The sequence below is a fragment of the Sciurus carolinensis genome, chromosome 1 (assembly GCF_902686445.1).
Source record: "Sciurus carolinensis chromosome 1, mSciCar1.2, whole genome shotgun sequence".
NCBI lineage: Eukaryota > Metazoa > Chordata > Mammalia > Rodentia > Sciuridae > Sciurus > Sciurus carolinensis.
In genome coordinates this window covers 189285474-189312614 of record NC_062213.1, presented here as the reverse complement: position 1 = coordinate 189312614, position 27141 = coordinate 189285474, and the positions used below count along the sequence as shown (strand labels likewise).

General features: G+C 45.8%; 1 protein-coding gene across 1 annotated transcript in view; it reads left to right on the top strand.

Moving 5' to 3' along the window:
* Positions 1-7061: 7061 nt before the first annotated feature.
* The window catches only part of Smpdl3b (sphingomyelin phosphodiesterase acid like 3B), a 28757-nt gene continuing 8677 nt past the window's right edge, over positions 7062-27141 (top strand). Inside the window, exons 1-3 of the mRNA XM_047539920.1 lie at positions 7062-7251; positions 15777-15990; positions 25415-25512. Of these exons, the coding sequence (XP_047395876.1) occupies positions 7191-7251; positions 15777-15990; positions 25415-25512 (373 nt within the window). The 5' untranslated portion in view covers positions 7062-7190. The remainder of the gene's footprint in view (positions 7252-15776; positions 15991-25414; positions 25513-27141) is intronic.

The window sequence follows — 27141 nt, the reverse complement described above, 5'->3', positions numbered from 1 at the left end:
ATCAACGCTCACGAATCCTACGCTTTTTCCTGCCTCCTCTTGCCAGGATTCCAAACACGCGCACGGCGCAAGTGGAACCCGAAGCCTCTGCGGCCATCTTTACCAAGGGCACAACCTGCCGCGACGGCAAAAGAAAGGAGGCGCGAGATGCTGATAGGACGGTGTCTAAAGAAAACAACCAATCAAAACAACACTTCCGCAATACGTGACTTCCTCCCTCGTCAGGTGTGCGACCCCTTACGTCACTTCCTTAGCGCGCTGTCCTGGAGTTCCCGCCAAACTATCGCTAGGCAGACGACGCTTGGTTCAAATTGCTATTTGTACAATTCCAGATTTGATGGCCTGGCCCCGTGGTCATGTGGCATTTGCACCGTGCTAGCCTCACAGCATCTCGTGAGGTTGCTTGTTCTTTATCAAATTCTCTTCCTGTAACGCTGTCCACCTGCTGGTCCTGATTCTCCCCAGTGAGGCTGTAGGAAACCAACACCCTCCTACCTAGGACTGCCTTTTTCTTTTTTCTCTTTCTTTTCTCTCTCTCTCTTTTTTTTTTTTTTTTGTATAAGGGATTGAATCCAGGGGCGTTTAACCACTGAGCCACATCCCCAGCCCTTTTTTAATGTTTTATTAGAGACACGGTCTCACTCAGTTGCTAAGTGCCTGGTTAAATTGCTGAGGCTGGCTTTGAACTCGCAATCCTCCTGCCTTAGCCTCCCAAGCCCCTGGGATTACAGGCAGGCAGGCGCCAGGGCGCCCAGCTTTTTTTTTTTTTTTTTTTTTTTTTTTTTTAAACCGTGTTAGGGATAGAACCCAGTGCCTCACACATGCTAAGCAACCGCTCTACCACTGAGCTACAATCCCAGTCCCCCTAACCCCTTTTAAGACAGGGTCTTGCTAAGTTCCTGATGCTGGCCTCAAAGTTTTGATCCTTCTGCCTCAGCCTCCGAGTAGCTAGGATTAGGGGTGTGGGCTACCACACCCAGGCACGCTCCAGTGACCTTTGACCTTTAAGATCTCACCAATGTACCTGACCATCCTGGTGAGACTGAGTCGTCAGCCTCAGTTACAACTACTAAATAGAGGAGCTGGGAGCAGTCTCAACTCTACATGACTTCTAAACCCAAGTCTTTCCCACAATGCTTTGTCTTTTCTTACGCATTTTTTTTCTTTTTCTTTCTTTCTTTTTTTTTTTTTTTTTTTTTTTTTTTTTGTCCATTCCCTCAACCTTGTTAGCACTTGGGCCCTCAAACACTCAGTACTTTGGCACTGTTGTCAATCAAACAGTAACATAAAGGGGCTTCTAGTCACCTTTTCTAAAAAGTGTTTGCAATTTGTGTGTGGTGCTGGGCATGGAACCCAAGGGGCTCTCATGCTCTGCAAATGCTCTACCACTGAGCTACAAACCCAACCATTGCGGTTTTAGACTATCTCAGGGAAGAGTGTACCCAGGAAGACTGATGTGAAGAGAGAAATCTACAAAGGGGTGATAGTGCCCAATCTGGTTCTATGAATGCATATCTTGTACCAAGAGATGTGTTAACCCTGCACTGACTGTCATTGTGAACTTGGGTGACAAGGAGCTATCTAGGTGAAGAACCAGAAACAGAAGCATGTTTCCTCAGTGAATATTTGTGCCCATATTGTCAGCTGTGGCCAAATTCAGAATTTCTCTATGAGATTTTTGTTTGTTGTTGTTTTGTTTTTATTTTGGCACTGGGTATTGAGCACAGGGATGCTCTATCTCTGAGATACATCCCTAGCTCTCCTTTGTTTTTAAGACAGGGTCTCGCTAAGTTGTTGAGGCTGACCTCGAACTTAGGATCCTTCTGCTTCACCTTTCTGAGTAGCTGGGATTACAGGCATGCACCTCTGCACCTGGCTGTCTTTGAGATCTTTTTTTTTTTTTTTTTTTTTTTTTGTGGTACTGGGGATCGAACTCAGGGCCTTGTGCTTGCGAGGCAAGCACTCTACCAGCTGAGCTATCTCCCCAGCCCAGTCTTTGAGATCTTTAAAGAGCACCATTACAAAAAACTTAGAAGAAACAACTATATGGTAGAATTTGAGGCATCCCAGGTTCCATCATCCAGTATTTATTCTTTTGGATCAGTCACTGCTTCAGAAGAAATATTTTGAATAATTATTCTATGATTTTTTTCATTCCCCTGCTCCAAAACTTTCAGTGGCTCCCTATGACCTATAGGAAAAAGTTCAAGGTTCTTACAATGGCATCCAAACTGGGTACCATCACAGTTATGATTTTACATTTATCTGTATGAATCTGCCTAGCCTCTTTCTCTCACTAAACTGTAAACTTCTTTGTTCGTGATATTTTCACCATCTCCTGGCTCTGTATCTGGCCGCTTATTAAACATTTGTTTGAAGAATGAGTAGATGGATGTATGAGGGCAAAAGAGCAACGTGCCTTTGCTTTCGACTGCTTGAGCCCATGTCAGCCTTCGTAGAGTCTGTCCTGACCCCATTCCTGACCTTCTTGAACTAAGGTCTCTGTGAACTTGAACCCAATATCTACCAGAGCTACAGCCTGCTTTCCCAGAGGTTCTGAGGCCAGAAATGGACAAAGTTCATTGGCACCTGAGAGGGCCCCCCGCCCCACACACTCCTCTGAGGGTTTTGCCACCAGGGTGTGTGTTTTATGTACACTGTTGAGTTGACAGGATTGAAAGGGCTATACGAAAATGAATGTGAAGAATGCTTGCCTCTAGTCAGTGGTATCCCAACACACATTTACCTTAGGTGATGGGAATTTTCTGGAAATTACAGTTGCCAAGAGTCAAATAAGTGCTTTGGGTTATTTGAAGAAGGGGATGCTTTGTACTTAAGAAAGCAAAGTCCAAATCATTAAGATTTCTTTATCTGTTTACTTTCCCAGCAAACCTAGCACAGGCTGGGCCAGCTGCCCACTACCATTTTGGTAACAGGCTCCCGGCAGAGGGCTGAGTGGGACAGAAACCCCCTCTGACTCCACTCTGCAGACTGTGTTCATCAGGGATAAGAGCATCTTTTCCTTTCCCTCCTCCCTGCCTTTCTTCTTTCCATTTTGTTTGCTTATGTTTTTATCTTTGTGGTGCTGGGAATCCAACCTGAGCCTCAGTCTAGGCAAGGGGCCTACCACTGAGAATCTTTTGCTAATTCACACAGAGGCCTAGAGGAGTGCTTTTTAAAACTTTCACAAAGATGTCTTATAGGTTAATGGTGGTGATGGTGATGGGGCTTTTGGGAATACTGACCAAAAAGCTGAGTGTTTAAAGGAAGCCCCTGCACCCAGCCACAAGCGACTGGGATTCTGGTACGCCTCGGATGAGTTTATGAGAAACTCTTATGTCCCCTGTTCTCCCCATCATTCCAATTTTGAGCCTCATTGCTGCCAATTCCCTGCTCAGCCCTGGGGAGGTGGCGGCCCTAGACTCCTCACCTGCCCTCCCCCACCAGTCCCATTGGTTACCTTCCAAGAGGACCTCAGGGTGCCCTAGAAGCCTTCCAGCAGTTGTGAATCAGGCCACAGATTTGCATAAAAGAAAATTCAAGCAACTTTATTTTTGTTAAATCAATGGTAATTGACCTCTGGACCCCCTGCACTCTGGACTGACTGGCAGAAAATTCAGTCTCTATGATTATTTTGATGGTTCCTTTCTGCTTGGGGTGACCCATGGCCCTGAAGAGGGACGGAGCTTTAGTTTTTAGTGGCTCATAGGCACTGCTGATATAGGCTGTGCTGTTCCTGGGGGCCACGGTTCTGCTGCAGCCCTGCCCTGGCGCTTTGTGGATTCATCGGTGTGGTGTCCATTCCTCTGCTGAATGCAAGCGGAACGAGGACAGAGGCTTTCATTACTCACCACAGTGTCTATGGGGCCTAGAGCCTAATCCACACTCAGTATTTACTATAAAGGTCACCCCGTCCCCTTAGGTGACAACATGGTGCTGGCTGAGCTTCTCTTCCTGATTTTACTCCTCATAACTTCTTCCGCTGGCACGAACTGGCACCCAATCGGTGCTTAACACCCCGCCCAGACCCCTAGCAACAAGGCTCACCCAATCAACCATCACCCTGTCCCCTAGCAACATGACTCACCCAATCAGTCATTGCCCCGCCCCCCAGCAACAAGGCTCTCCCAATCAACTCTCACCCCATTTCATGCCCCAACCAATCAGTCTCTTCCCAGCCCTATATAAGTGTGTGCATTTTAAAAATAAAGCAGGACTTCTCCAGTGATTAGCTTTGGACTGTGGCCCGTGCGCTTCTTTCATTTACTGAACTCAAGTAAATGTCCAAGGATCTGGATCTGCTTTCTCCTAGAGACAACCTGGACTCTTCTGTCTGCCACCCTGACTGGTTCCCCACCGCCCTATTTTCACTATCCTCTCCAAGAGATCAGAGAACAAAAGCCCGGAGCTGGCTATCTGCAAGGAGCTATGGCTTTCCACCCTGCCCTGTCCCCTATCCCCCACAAAGGATCCTGGCTACCTATTTGGAACAGAGTTTTAAAATATAGCTGTAGAACTGGGAATGTAGCTCAGTGGTAGAATGTAGCCTGCCCAGCGTATGTGAGTCTCTGGGTTCAACCCCTAGCACTGGAACAGGGGAGGTGAGAACACAAATTACCCAACTGATCATAGTCATAGATCATAGTCATAGTCTAGGTAATTCCTCCCTACCAGTACTTATTAGTTTCTTAATGTAGACTCTCACCACTCTTCATGAGGATTTCTGCTATGGTTTGAATTTTTTTTTTTTTTTAAATTTTAGTTGTAGATGGACACAATACTTTTATTTATTTATTTTTATGTGGTGCGAAGGATCGAACCCAGTGCCTCACACATGCTGGGCAAGTGCTCTACCACTGAACTGCAACTCCAGCCTGGTTTGAATGTTTGTCTGATCCAAAACTCATGTTGATCCAAGTGGCTCAGGAGGCTGAGGCAGAAGGATTGCAGGTTTGAAGCCAGCCTCAGTAACTTAGTGAGGCCCTAAGCAACCTAGAGAAATCCTGTCTTAACATAAAAAGGGCTGAGAATGTGGCTTAGTGGTTAAGCACTCCTTGGTTCAATTCATGGTACCAAAACAAACCAAAACCAAAACCAAAAATCTCATGTTGAAATTTGGTTGCTATTGTGGAAGTTTTGAGAGGAGAAGTTAATATCCTTATTTATAAAAGAGCAAGTTTAACCTTTTGTCCCTTGGCCCTTTGGACTTCTGCCCTGTGAGGATCCAACATCTCCCCCTCAAGGATGGGTGTAGTGGATGTAGTGTGCAAAGTACCATCTTGGCAGACAGAATGGTCTCACTAGACACCAATCATGCCAGCACTTTGACCTGAGACTTCGTAGCTTCTAGGCATGTGCACCAATAAGTTTCTGCTCTTCATAAATTATCCAGACTCAGGTGTTCTGTTATAGCAGCACAAAATGGACTAAGAATTTTTCTGCCTCAGGCTCTTTGCTGTTCTCCCCTAAAATCCATCTTCTACAGTCAGTCAATCTTTCTTAAATGCAAATTGGTTTGTGTCCAGTTCCTAATTAAGACTCTTCCATGGCTCCCATAGCTCTTAGCTCAAACAGCTGAGCATATCTGGTTCCTGCCTGCTTTCTCTTTCCTTTCTCTTTCTCTTGCCCCAGGAGCCCAAGCCCAACAATATCCGATAATACTCCCTGCAATGCTTCATTATCTCACTGCTTTTTTTTTTTTTTTTTATCTTTTTTCTTTTTCTTTTGCAGTACTGCACATACTAGGCTGGTGCTGTACTACTGAAGTACATGCCTAGCCATGGAAATATTTTTTATGACAGAGACTCATTAAATTGCCCCGGGGCCAACCTCAAACTTGTAATCCTCCTGCTCCAGTCTCTGAAGTAGCTGAGAGTACAGGCATAATCCTGTCTGGCTATATTGCTGCCTTACTAGATATAAGTATCAGAACTGGGAAAAAAAAAAAAAAAAAAAAAAAAAAAAAAGGCAGAGATGCTGAAGCATCCCAGGGTGTGCTCATCTGTTTGGGCTCAGAGCTGGGGGAGACACAGAAGAGTCTCAAGATCAAGAAGTAACACAATTTGTGTTTTAGAAAAGTGGCTCCTTCTTCCTGGGTCACCCTCCTCCCTAGTTTTCCCCTTCTGCTAACTCCTGCTTGTGCATTAAGATTAAGCTGGTTGCTGGGCTGGGGTTTGGCTCAGTGGTAGAGTGCTTGCCTTGCACGGGTGAGGCACTGGGTTCAATCCTCAGCACCACTTAAAAAAATAAACAAGTCAATAAAGATATTGTGTATATCTAAAAAAAAAAAAAAATATATATATATATATATATATATATATATATATATGAAAGAAGATTAAGCTGGTTGGGGTTGTTGGTGTAGCTCAGTAGTAGAGTGCTTGTCTAGCAAGAGTGAGGCGCCCTGGGTTTGATCCTCAGCATGCGAACAACAAAGCAGAGGGATTAATCCTGTGTTACCTCCTCCCTGAAGATTCTCACCTTCCTCTGTCTGAGTCAGATCCCTCCGCTGGGCTTGTCATTTTACTTAACCTGCTCAACTGTGATCCAGTGGTTTACGCGTGGCCTCTGCAGGTCAGGCGCTAACCAGTCCCACCATTTCCTAACTACACGATCCTGGCAGTGGATGGATGACAGTAAGTTTTGGTTCAATTGTGTTTGAGCATCTTCTATTAGCAGTTAAGTTCCTTTGATGGCCAAAGCCAGCCATTTCATATAGTTTTGTCAGTTCTACTGGGATGGGGTAATGTAACTCAGAAAGTGGATATTTGCATCCCAGTGACTGAGGTTAGGCGAATTTCCTGGAGATTGCAGTTGTGGGTTGGATTGAAACATCTCCAATCCTACTGAATTATTTTAAAATTACAGAGATTATACACTCTTGCCCATAATACCTCCGTATATCTCTAAAAGATATGGACCCTTTCTAACACGCATGACCTGGCAAGATACCTTGCAAGAGTGCAAAGGCCGGCCCTTCTGCCCAGACCGGTACAGCTCCTCCGCCCAGCCCAGCTCACACCCTGCTGGGCAAAGGAGGAAAAGCAAGAGGAGACTGCCGCCCTGGGTCACTTGGAACACAGGTACAGGGCAGGCAGTTCAGCTCAGGCACATGGCCTGCAACAACTAGCTGGGAAGTCTGCCTGAGCAGTTCTGGAGGACCCACGGCTGCTGTGAGGGGGCTGCCGAGCATGAGGCTGCTCAGCTGGCTGTTTTTCCTGGCCCCCTGGGGAGCTGCCAGGGCTGAACCAGGTAGGGCGTCAGGAATGCCTGCGATGTCTTTGTTTTGTACTGTGAACTTGGGTTCCTGTAGGTGCTGGAAGTTGCTCACAGGAAACAAAGTGCTGCTAAAAATAGCAAGGTAGGGAGGCGGGTGGAGAGTGGCAGAGCCAAGGAGGGTGCTATTGGAAGCCTGAAGGTTTTAAATGGGGCCAGGGATAGGACACTGACTTTGGTAATGGCCCGTGTGTATAAGAGCCGGTGGATTGGTAGAGTAGAAGGTGGCTGGAAAGATTCATAAACTCATTCAGAAAACCCTGGGGGAGGACTGGGGGCAGCTTAGTGGTAGAGTGCTTGCCCAACATGTGCAAGATCCTGGATTTGATTCCCAGCTCCGCCGAACAGAACAAAGCAATAAAAGCCTTGGTGGTGGGCCTGCTCTATGCATCCATTATTCCAGGAGCCAGGAAGAAGGCAGAGAGGAAGGCAAAGTCCTGGTTCTCCTGGATCAGTCCTTCACCTGGGAAGAATCAAACAGAAACCCAGATAAACAAATGCATAGTATTCCAGGAGATGATAAGCATTATGGAGAATAAGAAAATATAATAGGGAATGCAGGAAAGGGGAGCAGGTACAGAGTGGTCAGAGAAGAGCTGTCTAAGTGACATTTGAATAGATTCCTGAGACTGTGAGGGAGAGAACCACGTGGATGTCAGGAGAACATTCCAGTAAGAGGCCAGAGGGTGCACAAGCCCCAAAGCGGATGCACAGGTGATGTGCACGAGGAGCAACAAGGAAGCCATTGTGGGTGGAGCACAGTGGACAAAGGGATGACAGTGTGGAGCTGGGACCAGCTCACGGGTAACCTTGCAGACAATTTTAAGGACTAGGCCATTGCTCAAAGTGAAATGGAATTCATTCCAAGGTTTTAGGCATAGTGTGAACTGACTTGGACTATTGTATTGAGAAGAGACTGTAAGGGGTCAGGGAGTGTAACTAACTTGTTCACCTGAGACTTTCCTCCTTAAAGTCCACTGCTTTGGGCACTTTCTTTGTCCTAGGCAAACTGAATGGTTGGTCTCCTGCTAAAGGAGAAGAGACAAGAGAGGGTGGAGCTGGGAGCAGGTAGTAGGAGCAGGGGTGGAGGGAAATGCTCCAATCTGTATAAGATTGGCTGTGGGGTGCCTGGTGCGGTGGCACATGCCTGTAATCCCAGTGACTTGGAGGTTGAGGCAAGAGGATTGCAAGTTTGAGTTCAGGCTCAGCAATTTAGGGAGTCCCTGTCTCAAAATAAAAAAATAAAAAGAGCTGGGGATGTGGCTCAGTGGTTAAGCATCCCTGGGTTAAACCCCAGTACAAAAAAAAAAAAAGAGGGAGAGAAGAAGGATCAAAGGTGAAGGGTGATGCCAATGTTTTGGGTCTCAGCAAATGGAAGGAATAACAGTCCTTTGTAAGGTGAGGACAACTGAGTTTCAGGACTCAGTTCTCCTTGGCTGGAGTCCAAAGGGTCAGCGTCTCCTAAGGAGCTCCTCTGGTCAGTTCACTTTCTTAGACGCTACCTAACAATAAAGGGGACCCTGCTAGTGTGACCAGGCATCCCCAGAGGCCAGCAAGGAAGAACCAGTGTTAGGTGGTCAGGAGTTCAGAGCAAAATGCCTGGGAAGGACTGACCTTCAGAAACTGAGACTCAAAGGTGGAAAGTACCTTTGGGAAAAGCCCTGAGAGGACTGGGTGGTTCCCTGAGAGGGCAGCCTGCTCAGGAGAAGGCTGAGAATGGCAGTCCTTCTTCTGCCCTAGAGACAGAGACCCGGACACCTCCCGGGGACTTGACACTGCAGTCCCAGACTTTGTGGTCTGGGAATGATAGGAAGAATCTTCCTCCCCTTCCCTCTTTCATTTTGAAATATTTTCTTAGAAGTCCAAATGCCAATGAGCACTTTCACTCCAGCCTAGGGAATCTCCTTCCTCCCCAAATGCACAAAGATGTTCATTGTAGCATTTTTTACAATAATAAAAAATTGTCAGCAAGAATGAAATAGCTGAGCCTGGCACGGTGGTGCACCCCTGTAATCCCAGCAGCTTGGGAGGCTGAGGCAGGAGGATTTCGAGTTCAAAGCCAGCCTCAGAAATGGGGAGGCGCTAAGCAACTCAGTGAGACCCTGACTCTAAATAAAATACAAAATAGGGCTGGGGATGTGGCTCAGTGGTCAAGTGCCCCTGAGTTCAATCCTTGGTACCAAAAAAAAAAAAAAAAAAAAAAAAAAAAAGAATAAAGAATGAAATAGCTGAATAGATCACAGTATAACCATCTGGTGGAAAGATTTCAAGACAACGCAGCGAGACTAAAAACAAGTAATATTTAGTAAGTACTTATGTGCCAGTCACCATTAAAGTTTCTACATATATTATTTTTCCATAATACCCTAATGACAGCTTTGGGAAGTATTATCATTCCCATTTTATAGACAAGGAAACTGAACTTTAGAGAAAAAACAAGCCCAGGGTTACACATCTACTAAGTGTCTGAGTCTGGACATAAACCCAGGCTGTCCAGTTACACTCTGTTTATAATATAATGCTATATAAATACAAACAAACCACTAAGGAAAATAGCAAGGTTTAACACTCAAGACTTACGATGGGGTCAGACTTGGTATTAGGCACTTGGCATATGCTGTCCTTTTGAAACTTATTTGAAAAATAAAAGAAAAAAAACGTATTTATTAATTTTATTATTGAGTCAGGGTTTCACTATATTGCCCAGGATGGCTTTGAACTCCTGGGGCTGAAGTAATCCTCCTGCTTTGGCCTCCTGAGGAGCTGGAATTCAGGTGCACACCACCCTGCCTAACTTCATTTGATTTGGATAGCCTCTGTAAAGTAGGTACTGTTATTTTTATTTTATTTTATTTTATTTCATGGTGCTGGGGATTGAACCCAGGGACTCATGCTTGTGAGGCAAGCACTCTGCCAACTGAGCTATATCCCCAGCCCCAACTGTTACCCTTACAATCATTTTGCAGATAAGGAGTCCTGGGGGGACAGAGCACTTGCCTGAAATCAGCCGCAGTAAGCTTTGTATCTGTGCACACATCCTTTTGGAATTTTTTTTTTTTTTAAAGATGGGGGTCTTACTAAGTTGCCCAGGCTGGCCTGGAACTTGGCTATTCTCTTACCTCAGCCTCCAGAATAACTGGTATTAGAGATGCATGCCACCATATGTGGCTAGAATGGTAGGTTTTCTTCAAACTTGCGGGAATATACAATCTAATTTTTTTTTTTTAAATGGTGGTGCAGGGGATTGAACCCAGGGCACCGTGCTTTCGAGGCAAGCACTCTACCAACTGAGCTATATCCCCAGCCCATACACATCTAATTTTAAAACGAAAGTAATTTTAAAATAATTCCACAGCACCTGCCAGACTTTCTTTTTTTTCTTCAGATCCCATGTCTTCCTGAAGTCCAGGAGAACACTGAGACACCCAATCAGAGAGCAGTCTTCTCTGCTTTGCATGAAGTCGAGGGGCTTCTACCTCTGCCTTCCTTGGCCAAGAGTTCGGGTGGGGGGCAACTGCTGGCTCCTTCTCTCCACCACAAACCTGTCCTGTGCTTCAAATTGCAGAAAAACAGAAAAGTTCTCCCAGGGCAAGTTAGCATGGTAGGAAAACAGCCTCTCAAGGCCAAGGGAGCAGGACCAGCCAGGCAAGGGGACTGATGGCCCCCTGTAGTATCTGGCGGAGCCTCTGCCTCCTTATCTAACTTGGGGAGCTGCGGTGAGGGGAGTAGTCCATGTAGATAGCGCAGGGACAGCCAGTGTTGGCTTCAACAAAAGAACCCTGTATGCCTTCTTTCACAGAGCACGAGTTACAATCCAAGTGCTTTGGGGTTATTGCTGAGCCTCAATAGCCGAGCACTGAAATGAGGATCAGGATCCTTTTGTGCTGTGGCTTATGATACAATAACAGCCAAAAGTCATGGTATCACAGAGAGTTAGAACTGGGAGGGCCCACAGAGAACCTTGTTCAATGCTCTCCTCTCACGCAAGAGAGAGCGGGGACGGGGAGGGGGAAGGAGGAGGAGGAGGAAGAGAGAGAGAGAAGAGAAGAGAAGCGAAGAGAAGTGGAGAAGAGAAAAGGAGAGAGGGAAAAAGGGAGAGTGAGAGAGAAGAAACTAAGGCCCAAAGGCTAATTGGCCCAGGGAATGCGCCCCAGCTAGCTTGCTCATCCCATAGCCAGGTGCTCTATAGGAGATAACTCTCAACCACACGATCTACCTTTGCTGAGGGCATTCTTGCTCTCATCTTCCAGATGAGGAAACTGAGGCTCAGCTAGGGAACTACCTGGCTCAGGTCACCATTGCCTATGTGGAGGAGGCAGGATTCAAAATAAGATTTCCATGATTGCAAATTTCATGCATGCTCTTGCAAAAACAACCCACTGCCCTAAGCCAGTGGGTTGGATCCTGCTCTGGTCCTGCCTTGAATACCTATGTGATTTTGAGACTCTCTTTTGCTGTCTGTAAAGGAGGGACAATAATGGAGGAGAGATTAAGTGTTATAGTTAAGTGAGATCATGTACGCGCATATGATAAACTGCTGTAAAAGTTTAAAGGACCACATATGCAGCGTTCCTAAAGATAGATACAGATAGATATAGATGTAGGTAGATAGATAGAGAGATACAGATATAAATATAGATATCTCCAAGGTCATATTGACAGCTCATGGCAGAGGACAGTGCACTGTGATCATTTCTGTTCTTGAGAGGTTGAGGCAGGAGGATCACAGGTTTGAAGCCAGCCTGGGCAATTTAGCAAGACCCTCCCTAAAGATAAAAAATAAAAATACTTGAGGATGTAGCTCAGTGATAGAGTACCCTGGGTTCAATCCCCACTATTGCAAATAAAAATAAAAAATAAAAACTCAGTATGTGAGTTTACTGTAAAAGATTTAAGCAGTACAAGTTTGTATAAAGCCTCCTCATTTTAACAAGATACCCAGGTGAGGCATCTTCAGAGTGAAGTTTGGGAAGCTCTGGTCTAAAAGGTAGTGCTAGAATACAAAATTCCTTATACCCTGCCAGCCTTGCTCCTGGGATGGTATGTTGGAATTTTTCTCCACAAGCTATTTCTTGATCATTATTTTATTTGATGCTCTGGGAACAGGCCAGATGTCAACAATCTTGGGCTCAACAAAGCCAAATGGCTTGCCCAAAGTCCCTTGGGCAATACATGAAAGAGCTTGGATTAGAAACCAGATGACCAGAACTCAGTGATAGAGCTTTGTTTAACACGCAAGGCCCGGGTTAGAACCCCAGCACCACAAAAACAAGCAAAGAAAATAACTTAAACACCAGAAAGAAATCAGTTGGCTCCCTCCTGTCTGGGTGCTCCCACCCTGGGTCCTGAGGCCCAGAATTTCTCCAACACATGCTAATTAGGGCTTCCTTCCTTTGGAGTAGGGCCTGAACCCTTACCACCTGTGGACAGTTCCAAAGAAACCCTTGGTTCCCATTCTCTTATGGATATGAGTATTGTGACAGCCTCCTTCTTCCCCCTGGGCTCAAGTCAGCCAGCACGACCTTAGCCAGATGCTGTGACATGCACCTGTAGCCCCAGCTGCTCGGGAGACTGAGGCAGAAGGATCACTTGAGCCTAGGAGTTGAAGGTCAGCCTGGGCAACATAGTGAGAACCCATCTCACGAAAAAAGAAAAAAAAAAAGGTGGGATGGGGGTGGGGGCTGAGGGTGAAGGTGTAACTCCGTGGAAAAGCACTTGTCTGGCAAGTGCAGGGCCCTGGGTTTGATCCCCAGCAACACACACACACACACACACAGGAAAAGAAAGAAGAAAAGAAGAAAATCCCCACCACACAAATAGTTGCAAGGATGCAGTGATGCAAGCATTTGAAGGGCCAGGAGCCTAGCTAATGTTCTCCATGTACTTCCTGTTGGAATCATCCCGCCCATGGTCCGAGAACATATTGGCACTGTTCTAGGTGCTCAGGACCCAGAAGGGAACAAGACAGGCTCTGTGCTCTCATGAGCTGACACTGTGCCCTGGGAGAAGGGATGATGAGCAAGGCAGCCAGATAACTTCATACGTGAGAGCGCTCCAAAGAAACTAAAAGTGGGGGAGGCTTAGCTAGGATTGTGTGGGGAGTGCGGCCTGGGCTGAAGTGGTCAGGGAAGGCTTCTTTGAGGAGGTCACCTTTGGGTTGAGGCCTGACTGAGGAGGAACAAGCAACCACATGAGGACTGGGGAAGGCGAGGCGAGGCTGGGAAGCCAGGAAAGAGGCCCTGTGAGGAGCATGAGCCAGGACTGAGTGGACAGAGCCGGGCTTAGCAGCAGAGGAGGTCACTGAGATTCCTGCTTCCACAACAAGGTGACTGGAGCCCAAGAAGGCACTCTGCTATTCTTTCCACAGTCCTGGCTGCCTCTGAAGTCAGGCCTTGGGGGCTACGTGCACACACACATACCCAACAGTAGGGGGTGCCGTGGAGGCTGGAATAAGTTTCCGGTCTACACAGACAACACATGAGTCTTTGTCATCAGACAGGAGTTTTGGGGTTGGGGAAATGTCCACCGTGGGCTGATGTCAAATGGGCCCCATTGCTCAATTTCTGTGGCTAATTGAGAAACAACCTACTTGAAGCAGGTAGCTTCTGTCATGGTCAGGGAAGTGAGGGAGCCACGCCCCTGAGAGAAGGACCAGGACCTCTTGTTGCATCAGCCTGGCCAGCCTAACCTGAGACTTGGACGCAGGTGTGACCCACTCAGCTTAGGTCCAGGGGCTTGGAAAGCTACCACCTGTGCCCACCTACTAATTAGAACAGGGCAGTTTGATGCTTTACTCTGGCTTGGGTTTTGCCCCCACCATAGGAATGATTTCAAATATATTAGAGATCACAGTATGTGTGAAAGGGCTATCTTCCCCCCATGATTAACAACAATGCAGTTTCAAAATGCCGACATACGTTGTCCACAAAAAAGCACATCTAAAATAAAATGACAGGAGGCTCCCCTGTGTGAGGCACTGGGTTCGATCCTCAGCACCACATAAAAATAAAGAAATAAAATAAAGGTATTGTGGTCCATCTACAACTAAAAAAATATATGAAATGGCAATATTTTTACTCCCTTAGCAATCACATCTCCCTGGGAGGGAATCTGAGCCATACGCCCCCCCGACCATTGACCATAGGATCTCCGGCACGTTGGCCTGAGTCTTAGCTTCTCTATCTAAAATAGGATAATGATCAAAACCTCCCAGGGCTGTGGTGAAGATGCTGTGCAGTGCACAAGGGAGGGGTAATGACTTGCTTAATCAGTCATTTACACCTTAGTGTGAATAAGTTTCGGATCCTTTTCTGAGGCTAGGTTTAGATCAGTAGAGTTGGGCAAGAGCTCAAGAATATCCAGGAGGAAAATCAAGGAGTGAGAGTCAGGGACCTGTCCTGGAGTCACACCAAATGTCCTGTGGCTTGGGTGAGGCCCTGACTGTCAAGCCGTGAAATCAACAGAAGCAGCCCAGACTCAAAGGCCCAGGTTCAGCTTCCTGGGATGAGGGATGTTGACCGTGTGCTGTAAGTGACCAGAAAGTGGAGGAGGAAGGGACAGTAGTGGCGGAAAGTGAGGCTATCTCAGCCTTTGCCCTAATCTTAGCTAGAAACACAGGATTCAGGGGACAGGTCAGACCTGGTCAACCCTCCTTAAATAAGCAGTCGTTAAAGCTGCTTATGCCGGGTACACAGGAGAAACCCACTTTCTTTGGCCTGCTTCTTTGGATTCTTTTCTCCATATTTCCCCAAGAGGGTTTCGGCACTTCAGCTTCCCTTGGTTTGGAGCTGGGTGCAGTCAGCCATGTTAGAGAAGGGATCGCTCCCAGCTGCTTGAGTTGCCACCCTGAATCCGGGTTTACAGTGGGTTCGCCTGCGCTGGAAACAGCCCAAGCCAAAATCACCTTCCTCTTCTCTGATCTAGGACTCTTAGACTTAGATATGCTGTACATATCCCATGGGTTTTTTTTTTTTGCTGGTATTCATTAGTAAGATCTTCCAATTCACTGGGGTATAAGCCTTCTCCAGTTCAGATTTTTGTATATATTCCACTGGCAAATGACAGGATCTGGCCATAACGATGGGCTCAGAGAGTGACCTTGCTTGCCTGGGAGTCACACAGTCCATATGTGGCTCCAGAGCCTAAGCACTAACCTCTTTTTTCTCTTGCTTTTGCTTGAAAACCAGCACCCTACTCTGAGCACCTTGAGGGTCATGTAGCCCGACCCCCCATATGGCCACTCTGGATGCTGGGGTGAGCAATAGAAAGGGTCTTGTCAAGGGGCACAGGTCAGGGAGGGAGCAAGCATGTTCTCTGCACCACTCAGTGCCATCCTGGGCAAAGCCAGGTTGTTGGGCCCTCTTTATCAAACCTGGGTACCCAGAGAAGGCCTCCATCCACCTGTGCAGCACATCCACCTCAGTCCAGGTTCCTCTGAACTTCTGTCCTGTTCAAGCTCAAAGAGGGACCAACATTGAGGGAAGGTCTCTTTTCCCCTGCAGGAAAGTTCTGGCACATCTCTGACCTGCACCTTGACCCCAACTACACGGTATCCGAAGACCCCCTCCAGGTGTGCCCATCAGCGGGCTCCCAGCCGGTGCCCATTGCAGGCCCCTGGGGTGACTACCTCTGTGATTCTCCTTGGGCCCTCATCAATTCCTCCATCTACGCCATGAAGGAGATAGAGCCGGAGCCAGACTTCATTCTCTGGACGGGGTAAGAACGGTCACGACAGCAGCTCCCTTTCCTTGGACCCCTGCCAACTGGGTCTCTTACCCACATTGGCTCCTTTAGTTCTCACATCGGTCCTGTTTCAAGGACTTATGTAATTTGGCCAAGGGACCCTGGCTGATTCCAGACTGCCCTCAACCTCCGTATTCTGGCCCCAGTGGAACATAGTCTTCACTGGAGCCGGGGACATGCGGGTGGCCTGTCTGGGCACCCAAAGAACTCCCAGGTTTTAAGCTAGGGAGGGACACAAGAGCCACTCCCCTTGTGTTTTAGTGACTCTAAGCCTGAGAGATTCAAATCCAGGGAGGGAAGAGGAGACAAGAATTGAAAGTGGTCCGGCATTGGGGCCAAGTGTTCTGGTCAGCTGCATGCCACCCTGGGCTTTCCAGTGGCCCTAGAGAGTACTCACAGGTCGGGGTACTGCTTGTTATGGGGCAGCTTGAGGGGTGATTCCCCTCAGCCACAGAGACTCAATTCCTGCTCCTCCTGCAAGGATGCAGCTGCAAGACCTTCAGCTTCCCTGGGCACTTGTCTTCTCCTCACTCAAGAGTCGCACATGCCTTCACCTGCTCCCTTGTTTGGTAGGTCAACCTGTCACATGACCTGGGGTAGACACTGGGGGTCGGGGATGACAAGCACAGATTTGCCTTCAAGGAGCTCACAGTCTTGCAGGCCATGCAGAAAAGCCCCCATTGACCATGACACCTCAGGGAGGAGAGAGGGTCACCTGGGGCATATGGGAGCTTCACAGGACACGTGACCCATCTGGCAGAATTGGAGAGGACATCCTCCAACAAGTGGTGAACCAGGGGAGCTGGTGAGAAGGGCTGGAGGGACCTCAGACTTGGTGTCCCTTTGCCAACTTCCATGGACACTTGTAGAAGGCAGGATGAAGCCCACAATGCCCCTAGCTCTCTCTCACTGTGACGTGGCAGTGGCCAGGAATGACCCTCAGATGGACCCTGTAGTTGGCAGGGAAAAAGGAAAGGCTAGACATTCAAGAAATGTGGCGGTGCCAGGTACAGTGACTCACGCCTGTGGCTTCATCTACAGGAGAGGCCAAGCAGGAGGTTCACAAGTTCAAGGGCAGCCTGGGTAACTTAGTGAGACCCTGTCTCAAAATAAAATATAGAAAGGGCTGGGGATGTAGCTCAGTGGTAGAGCACCCTGAGTTCAGTCTCTCGTACCACAAGAATGAGTAAATAAATAAATAAATAAATAAATAAATAAATAAATAAGTAAATATTTTTAAAATGTGACGGTGTCTCAGGAGAGGCCTAGCTGCCTGGGTCCTGACTTCCTTGCACTCAGGAATCAATCTAAATAAGAGTGAGCTTGAGTTCATGACCTTGGACACAGGATCCCTTGAGAGGTCTTGCTAGAGGAGCTTCTGATTTTTCTGAGAGGGGCCTTTGGGGAAATGCATAACATTCTGAACGACTTGATCCCTCTGGAAAAGGCTTTGGGAAATTCATGATCTTTCACAGAGGCACTTTTTTTTTTTTCTTTTCTGGGAATCCTCTAGGACCTTACAGAGGTAAGTGATATGGCATGATAGAGATGATCTCTAGGACCCTTTAGAAATCTTTATTTATAAAGAAGTTTCCTTCGCCAAGAAAGTTGCAATCCCTTGCAGAATAACCCATGGAAACTGGATTTGTTTTCTGTGAGACAGATTAAATTCTCCAAACTAGAAAAAGAAAAAAAAGTGGAATTTTGATTCCATGTCTTTCCTGGCCTGTCCCCAAGGGTCTGTCAGGACTAAACAGCAACTTTTACTGTCTTCACAAGAGTATCAGAGACATGGTAGAATGTGAGCACAGGCCCTGGGGCCAGGATGACTGCATTAAAATCTTGACTCCTCACTTTCTAATTTATCCATTTAGGTGCAATTTCTTACCTTTTTGTTCCTTCCGTGTTTCTTTTTTTTTTCTTTTTCTTTCTTTCTTTTTTTTTTTTTTCTTTTTTTTTTTTGTGATGCTGGGGATTGAACCCAGGGCCTCATGCTTGCGAGACAAGCCACTCTACCAACTGAGCTATATCCCCAGCCCTGTTCTGTGTTTCTTTTTTTTATTTATTTATTTATATTTTTTTATTGTAAACAAATGGTATGCATGTTGTTTCTCTGTTTGTACATGGCGTAAAGGCATATCATTTGTGTAATCATAAATTTACATAGGGTGATGTTGTTTGATTCATTCTGTTATTTTTTCCCTTCCCTCCCACCCCTCCCACCCCTCTTTTCCCTCTATACAGTCCTTCCTTCCTCCATTCTTGCCCCCCTCACTAACCCTAACTCTAACCCTAACACTAACCCCTCCCACCCCCCATTATGTGTCATCATCCACTTATCAGTGAGATCATTCGTCCTTTGGTTTTTTGAGATTGGCTTATCTCACTTAGCATGATATTCTCCAATTTCATCCATTTGCCTGCAAATGCCATAATTTTATCATTCTTTATGGCTGAGTAATATTCCATTGTATATATATATATATACCACAGTTTCTTTATCCATTCATCAATTGAAGGATATCTAGGTTGGTTCCACAATCTGGCTATTGTGAACTGAGCAGCTATGAACATTGATGTGGCTGTATCTCTGTAGTATGCTGATTTTAAGTCCTTTGGGTATAGGCCAAGGAGTGGGATAGCTGGGTCAAATGGTGGGTCCATTCCAAGTTTTCTAAGGAGTCTCCACACTGCTTTCCAGAGTGGCTGCACTAGTTTGCAGCCCCACCAGCAATGTATGAGTGTACCTTTCTCCCCACATCCTCGCCAATACCTGTTGTTGCTTGTATTCTTGATAATCGCCATTCTAATTGGGGTGAGATGGAATCTTAGGGTGGTTTTGATTTGCATTTCTCTTATTACTAGAGATGTTGAACATTTTTCCATATGTTTGTTGATTGCTTGTAGATCTTCTGTGAAGTGTCTATTCATTTCCTTAGCCCATTTGTCGATTGGATTATTTGCATTCTTGGTGTAGAGTTTTTTGAGTTCTTTATAGATTCTGGAGATTAGTGCTCTATCTGAAGTATGATTGGCAAAGATTTTCTCCCACTCTGTAGGCTCTTTCTTTGCATTGCTGATAGTTTCCTTTGCTGGGAGAAAGTTTTTTAGTTTGAATCTATCCCAGTTATTGATTCTTGCTTTTATTTCTTGTGCTATGGGAGTCCTGTTGAGGAAGTCTGGTCCTAAGCCAACATGTTGAAGCTCTGGACCTACTTTTTCTTCTATAAGATGCAAGGTCTCTGGTCTGATTCTGAGATCCTTAATCCATTTTGAGTTTAGTTTCGTGCATGGTGAGAGATATGGGTTTAGTTTCATTCTGTTGCGTATGGATTTCCAATTCTCCAAGCACCATTTGTTGAAGAGGCTATCTTTTCTCCATTGCATATTTTTGGCACCTTTGTCTAGTATGAGAAAATTGTATTTATTTGGGTTTGTGTCCGTGTCCTCTATTCTGTACCATTGATCCACCTTTCTATTTTGGTACCAATACCATGCCGTTTTTGTTACTATTGCTTTGTAGTAGAGTTGAAGATCTGGTATTGCGATACCCCCTGCTTCACTCTTTCTGCTAAGGATTGCTTTAGTTATTCTGGGTTTTTTATTCTTCCAGATGAATTTCATAATTGCTTGTTCTATTTCTGTAAGGTACATCATTGGGATTTTAATTGGAATTGCATTGAATCTGTATAGCACTTTTGTTAGTATGGCCATTTTGACAATATTAATTCTTCCTATCCAAGAACATGGGAGATCTTTCCATCTTCTAAGGTTTTCTTTAATTTCTTTCTTTAGTGTTCTGTAGTTCTCATTGTAGAGGTCTTTCACCTCTTTTGTGAGATTGATTCCCAAGTATTTTATTCTTTTCGATGCTATTGTGAATGGGGTAGTTTTCCTAATTTCTCTTTCTGAAGATTCATCTCTTATGTATAAAAATGCCTTAGATTTATGTGCATTGATCTTATATCCCACTACTTTACTGAATTCACTTATGAAATCTAAAAGTTTTCTGGTGGAATTTCCTGGTTCCTCTAAGTATACAATCATATCATCAGCAAATAGGGATAGTTTGAGTTCTTCTTTTCCTATTCGTATTCCTTTAATTTCTTTGGTCTGTCTAATTGCTCTGGCTAGAGTTTCAAGGACAATATTGAATAGAAGTGGTGAAAGAGGGCATCCCTGCCTTGTTACAGTTTTTAGGGGGAATGCTTTCAGTTTTTCACCATTTACAATGATATTAGCCATGGGCTTAGCATAGATGGCCTTTACAATGTTAAGGAATGTTCCCACTATCCCTATTTTTTCTAGTGTTTTGAGCATGAAGGGGTGCTGTCTTTTATCGAATGCTTTTTCTGCATCTATTGAAATAATCATGTGATTCTTGACTTTAAGTCTATTGATATGGTGAATTACATTTATTGATTTCCTGATGTTGAACCAACCTTGCATCCCTGGGATGAAACTCACTTGATCATGGTGCACTATCTTTTTAATATGTTTTTGTATGCCATTTGCTAAAATTTTGTTGAGAATTTTTGCGTCGATGTTCATTAAGGATATTGGTCTGAAATTTTCTTTCCTCGATGTGTCTCTGTCTGGGTTAGGTATCAGGGTAATATTGGCTTCATAGAATGAGTTTGGGAGGGTTCCCTCCTCTTCTATTTTATGGAATACTTTGAGAAGTATTGGAATGAGCTCTTCTTTAAAGATTTTGTAGAACTCGGCTGAGAACCCATCTGGTCCTGGACTTTTCTTTATTGGTAGGCTTTTGATGACCTCTTCTATTTCATTACTTGAAATTGGTCTATTTAAATTGTGTATGTCCTCCTCGTTCAGTTTAGGCAATTCATATGTCTCTAGAAACCTGTTGATGTCTTCGAAATTTTCTATTTTGTTGGAGTATAGATTTTCAAAATAGCTTCTAATTATGTTTTGTATTTCAGTCGTGTCTGTTGTGATATTTCCTTGTTCATTCCAAATTTTAGTGAGGTGAGTCTCTTGCAGGCAACATATTGTTGGATCTTTCTTTTTAATCCAATCTGCCAGTCTATGTCTTTTGATTGATGAATTCAGGCCGTTGACATTCAGGATTATTATTGAGATATGATTTATATTCCCGGTCATTTGGTTCATTTTTAAAATTTTATTTATTTATTTATTTATTTTTTTGACACACCTCGGTTCCTCCTTTATTTGACAGTTCCTTTAGGATAATTCCTCCCTTTGCTGATTTGCTTCTTTATTTTTTATCTCTTCCTCATGGAATATTTTGCTGAGAATGTTCTGTAATGCTGGCTTTCTTTTTGTAAATTCTTTTAGCTTTTGTTTATCATGGAATGATTTTATTTCATCGTCAAATTTGAAGGTAAGTTTTGCTGGGTATAAGATTCTTGGTTGGCATCCATTTTCTTTCAGAGCTTGAAAAATGTTGTTCCAGGCCCTTCTAGCTTTTAGGGTCTGGATTGAAAAATCTGCTGATATCCGTATTGGTTTCCCCCTGAATGTAATTTGGTTCTTTTCTCTCACAGCCTTTAAAATTCTGTCTTTGTTTTGTATGTTAGGTATTTTCATTATAATGTGCCTTGGTGTGGGTCTGTTGTAATTTTGTGTATTTGGAGTCCTATAAGCCTCTTGGACTTGATTTTCCATTTCATTCTTCAGATTTGGGAAATTTTCTGATATTATTTCATTGAATAGATTGTTCATTCCTTTGGTTTGTTTCTCTAAGCCTTCCTCAATCCCAATAATTCTCAAATTTGGCCTTTTCATGATATCCCATAGTTCTTGGAGATTCTGTTCATGATTTCTTACCATCTTCTCTGTTTGTTCAACTTTGTTTTCAAGGTTAAATATTTTGTCTTCAATATCTGAGGTTCTGTCTTCCAGGTGTTCTATCCTATTGGTTATGCTTTCTATGGAGTTCTTAATTTGGTTTATTGTTTCCTTCATTTCAAGGATTTCTGTTTGGTTTTTTTTCAATATCTCTAACTCTTGAAATGATCTTTTGCTTCCTGCATTTGCTCTTTTAACTGTCGATTGATGCTATCATTCAATGCCTGCATTTGCTCTTTCATCTCATCATTCAATGCCTGCATTTGGTCTTTCATCTCATCGTTTGCTTCCCTGATCATTTTAATTATGTACATTCTGAAGTCCCTTTCTGTCATTTCTTCTGCCATGCTGTCATTGGATTTTATTGATGTAACATCTAGATTTGTTTGGGGCATTTTCTTCCCTTGTTTTCTCATATTGTTCAGGAATCAGTGGGTCATTAAGATATTGCAGATTTCCTCTATTGACTTATAATGTCCCTAAAGATTGCTAGTATATCCCCTCTTATCCTTCAGTAGCCTGCAGTCTTGGAGGAAGTTGATAATGCGGTGCTCCACAAGGAAGCTGCCTCTCTAGGGTTGGTGACCCTCAGGTGGGGTATATTCCCTGCTAGTGGGCAGAGGTGCCTCCACTTGTTGACCAATGGTCATCCAAAGGGGAACTAGGCTGCGGGCTGAGGCAAGACCTGTTTGAGCCTGTGTCTCTGGTTTTACTGTCCTTGTGGGAAAACCTCACCCGGCAGGGAAGACTCACCCGTTGGGGAGGTCTCGCTGGTCAGTTCCCCTCCTAGAGGTTCCCCTCAATCTACAACTACCACCTGGGCTGGGCTGTCTTCCTTTGCAACGTTCCCAGGGGCCCGGACCTACCTCCTGGGCCTGGGAGCCTCACCCTTCGCAGACGAGTCTCCTTAGGCTGCCTCTCCTCAGAGAATCTGCCCGCAGTCCTGGAACCTTCGCTCCGCCCCTAGGTGTGTCTCTGTGCGGCTCTTCCAGCAAGAAGCCACCTAGCTCCTGGGACCCTGCTCTGCACCTAATCACCTGGCTATGCAGCCCCTCCTCTGAGTCGCCACCTGGAGCCCCGTACAATAGCTCCGAGACCCAGAGACCCGCCACACACCTCCTCCTCCGGACAGCGGCCCGGTTTCCGACGCAGTCACTAGGAGTCCAAGCAACTCGCTCCGCATCTCCTCCTCCCGCCAACTGCCCATAGCCCTAGGCAGTCACTCCAAGTCCAAGTGACGCCCCCCGCTCCTCCTCCTCCTCGGGGTAGCCCCCCGCTTGTTCAGGAGTGGTCGCTGGGAGACCAAGCGACCCACCATGCTCCTCCTACGGGCAGGCCACCGGTGTTCAGGAGCGGTCGCCTTGAGTCCAAACAACTCACCACTGGCCTCCTACCCTGGCAACTGCCTGTGGCTCCAATGCAGTCACTCCCAGACCAAGCGACTCGCCGCGCTTCTCCTCTTCCTCCGAGCAACCCTCCCCCGGTGTTCAGAAGCGGTCGCTCTGAGTCCAAACAGCTCGCCATGCAGCTCCTCCTTTGGCAACTGCCTGCAGCTCTGATCTGTTCTGTGTTTCTTTATCTGTCAAATGGACCTAGCAATAGAACCTATGTTGTAGGGTTATTGTTAGTGAATACAGCTATTGTATTAGTCTGTTTTATGTTGTTGTAACAAAATACCTGAGACTTGGTACTTTATAATGAAAAAAAGTTTATTTAGCTCACAGTTGTGAAGATTCAAGAGCATAATACTGGTATCTGCTCATCTCCAGTGAGGGCCTTCTGGCTGCATTACAACACAGTGATGGCATCATGGTGGGAGCACAAAGAGGGGGTAATTGCATGGCAAGGTAGGAAGCCAGAGAGACCAGAAGCCAAGCTCACCTTCTTTTTTTTTTCTGCTTGGGGGACTGAACCCAGCGCAGTTATAACTGAGCTACATCCCCAGACCTTTTTATTCTGCATTTTGCTAAGTTGCTGAAGCTGGCCTCGAACTTGCTATTCTCCCTTTGTCTCCCCAGATGATGAAATTCTAGGCATGAGCCACCAACTTGCAAGCTTGCTGTTTTTATAACAACCCACTTGGCAGGAACTAACTGGGGTCCTGTGAGAACTACATTAATACTTCCTGAGGGCACACACACACCCACTAGGGCCCCCAACCTCTTAAAGGTTCTACTACCTCCCAACATTACCCCACTGGGGACCAAGCTTCCAGTGCATGAACCTCTGGGGGACACACTCAAACCATATCCAAACTAAGCACAAGCCTGGTATGGTAGAGCATTCCTATAATCCCAGAGCCTCACAAGGCTGAGTCAGGAGGATCACAAGTTTGAGGCCAAGCTCAGCAACTTAGTGAGACCCTAAGCAACTTAGTGAGACCCTGTGTCAAAATTAAAAAATAAGAAGGGTTGGGGATGTGGCTCAGTGGTTAAGTGCCCCTGGATCAATCTCCAGTACCAAAAAAAAAAAAAAAGAGAGAAGAAAGGAAAGTATCCAGCACAAAATAAGCCTGCATGAGCCCTTAGTGGCAGCAGTAGCCCTAATAATTAGCATTAAGCTAATGAACTTCCCTGGGTGAGAACCTGGGCAGCCGCTGCCTCCCTCAGTCTGGTTGAGCAGAGGCCTTAGGACGTAGATTCTCTGGATGACCCCACCTGCTCCTACCCTTCCAAACTCTGCCTGTCACCGTTCTCCTTCTCTCTCCCCATTTTTAGGTGAACCCAAGAATTTAGGCCAGTTGAGTGGGGGACAAAATGGCCCTGGGCCTGCCCCAGAGAAGATCTGAACCTCGTGATTGGAAGCCAGCTCCAGCTTCCTTAGAGCTCTTTAGGGAGAGTAATAGAATTCAGAGATGCCTCTCAACCCTGAGCTCCTAGGGCTTGAGGTGGGACTGAAACTCCTGAGTTTTCGTCCTGAAATGATAATATAGAGATACAAAATGCTGCTGCAACAATGGGATTCAGTCAATGGAGGCCCTCACCAGAACCTGCACCAGACAGTTTGGACTGCCAGTCTCCAAAACTGTGAGCTAAATAAACCTCTTTTCTTTAGAAAGTAATAATGCTAATAACTAATATTAATGGCAACCTATCAGATGCTATTAATACATTATGTATATGTATGTGTGTATATATATATATAAGCTCATGCAGGCTTATTTTGTGCTGGATACTTTCCTTTCTTCTTTTTTTTTTTTTTTTTTTTGGTACTGGAGATTGATCCAGGGGCACTTAACCACTGAGCCACATCCCCATCCCTTCTTATTTTTTAATTTTGACACAGGGTCTCATCAATACTCTGAATTGGTACCTATTATCCCCTATTTTATAGATGAGCTAATAGAGGCTCAGAGAGGTTAAGAGCCAGCCAGGGACCCACAGCAGGCAAATGGCAGAGCCCATGTTGGAACTCTTCTGTCTCTGCTCCAGCCTGACTATTCCCCTTCATGTGGACATCTGAGGCCCAGTTCCACAGCTTTCTTCTCATTGCAGAGTTGTCCCTTCCTCCTCTTGTGTCCCTGCCCCAGTTCCTGACCCCAAACCGGCTCCGTGGTGTTTTTCAGGGATGACACGCCTCACGTGCCTGATGAGAAGCTGGGAGAGGCAGCTGTGCTGGAAATCGTGGGGCGCCTGACCAGCCTCCTCAGGGAGGTCTTTCCAGGTAAGACCCTGCCATTGATTGGTCCCCACAGTGTCGTTTCTTGAGCCCCAGCTGGTGCCTGGCACAGGGCATAACAGCAGGTGAGGCCTAAAGTTAATGCTTTTATCCTTTGACCATGATGGCTGCTGGCCAGGTCCTGTGCCAGGTGCTTCGCAGTGACCACTTCTTACCTTCTGCACAATCCTGCAAGGGACGTGGAAGGAGATGCCTGGCATTCACTCCCTCTGCTCCTTCTTGTTTGAACATTAGACTCACAATCCTTTCTCATTATGTCTACACTTAAATGATGCAGGTGTCTTGGAGAAGCATCATGTGGGCTCACACACATGTCCTGCTGTGTCCCTGGAGTTGGCATCTGCTGTCCTCAAACCTCCAGGGTGCCAGGGCTTCTAGGAGAAGCTGATTTCTAGCCAAGGGACTGTCTCTGTGCTTTCGAGGCCTTGTGATCCTGGCAGAGCAGACAGGGATGGAGAGGGAATGAGGCAGTGGCCTTAGGGGATACAACAGGGAGAAGAGGGGCTGTGTGCCCCATCTCCGTTGCATATGTGTGTAAGCAGGCTCTGCCAAGTACAAGGTCCTGAGGCCTGAACTGGGCCCACAGGCTGCCAGCTGGGGACTTGAGAGAGCTGCCCACTAGCTGCCAGCCCCCTCCTCCTTCAGTTCTGGTACTGCTGCTCCTTCTAAGGGTCTTAGTCATGGGTCCCCAGAACCCAGTCGTGGAATAATGATAATAAGAATAAAAAACACCTGCATTAATAACTGAGGTAAGTGTCCACACTGAGAATTTCACATCTTAGCTCATTCATTGTCATCATGGTCCCAGAGAGGTAAGCTGTCACCTGCTTACCTTTACTGCTGGGGTCAAGTCCACTGGTCAAGGTCATGTGGCAAGGGTGAGGCCCCAAGTCCTCCCCTTAACATACAACAACCAGGTCAAGGAGATGCCTGGATGCTTCCAGCTTATTTACCTCAACCCAGCATGCCCAACCCAGGTGTGCTTGGGCTTGTTCATCCTCCAGCAGAGGTCACTACTTAGGGTCAAACCAGGACATCCCCCTCACCTGGCAATAGGTACTGTTACTCCCAATGCATACACAGGGAACTGTGACTCCAAGTCACTTTCTAGGGAAGGCTTCGAACTCAGATCCAACTTCGAGCCTCTTTCCTCTGCTCCACATGGAGCTTCTACGATGGAAGTGAAATAATGAATACGAAAATGTTTTACTGACTATGATTTAATACACAAATATAAATGGTAAGATTTTGTAATCTGTGTCATCCTGGCACATTTATTAAATGTCTTAATATCCAAGATGCCACTGACTATATGATGTGTCATTATTTTATGTTATGGTCAAGAAGACAATGCTGCCAGTTAAGAATGACACTGTGCTTTCTCATGGTCACCAGGGGAAAGACACAACTCACCTTTAGAGATGTTAAAATGAGACCAAAATGGAAGAGAAAAAAAATGGGGCGTCATCTTATTGGAGAATTATAACAACACAGGCCAAGCGCCAAGCAGAACACCTCCCATTTTATAAATAAGTCAAGCAGCTTGCTTGAGAGAAGTCAGGGTTCTGGGGCTGTAGCTCAGTGCTAAGGCACTTGCCTAGCATGCACCCAGCC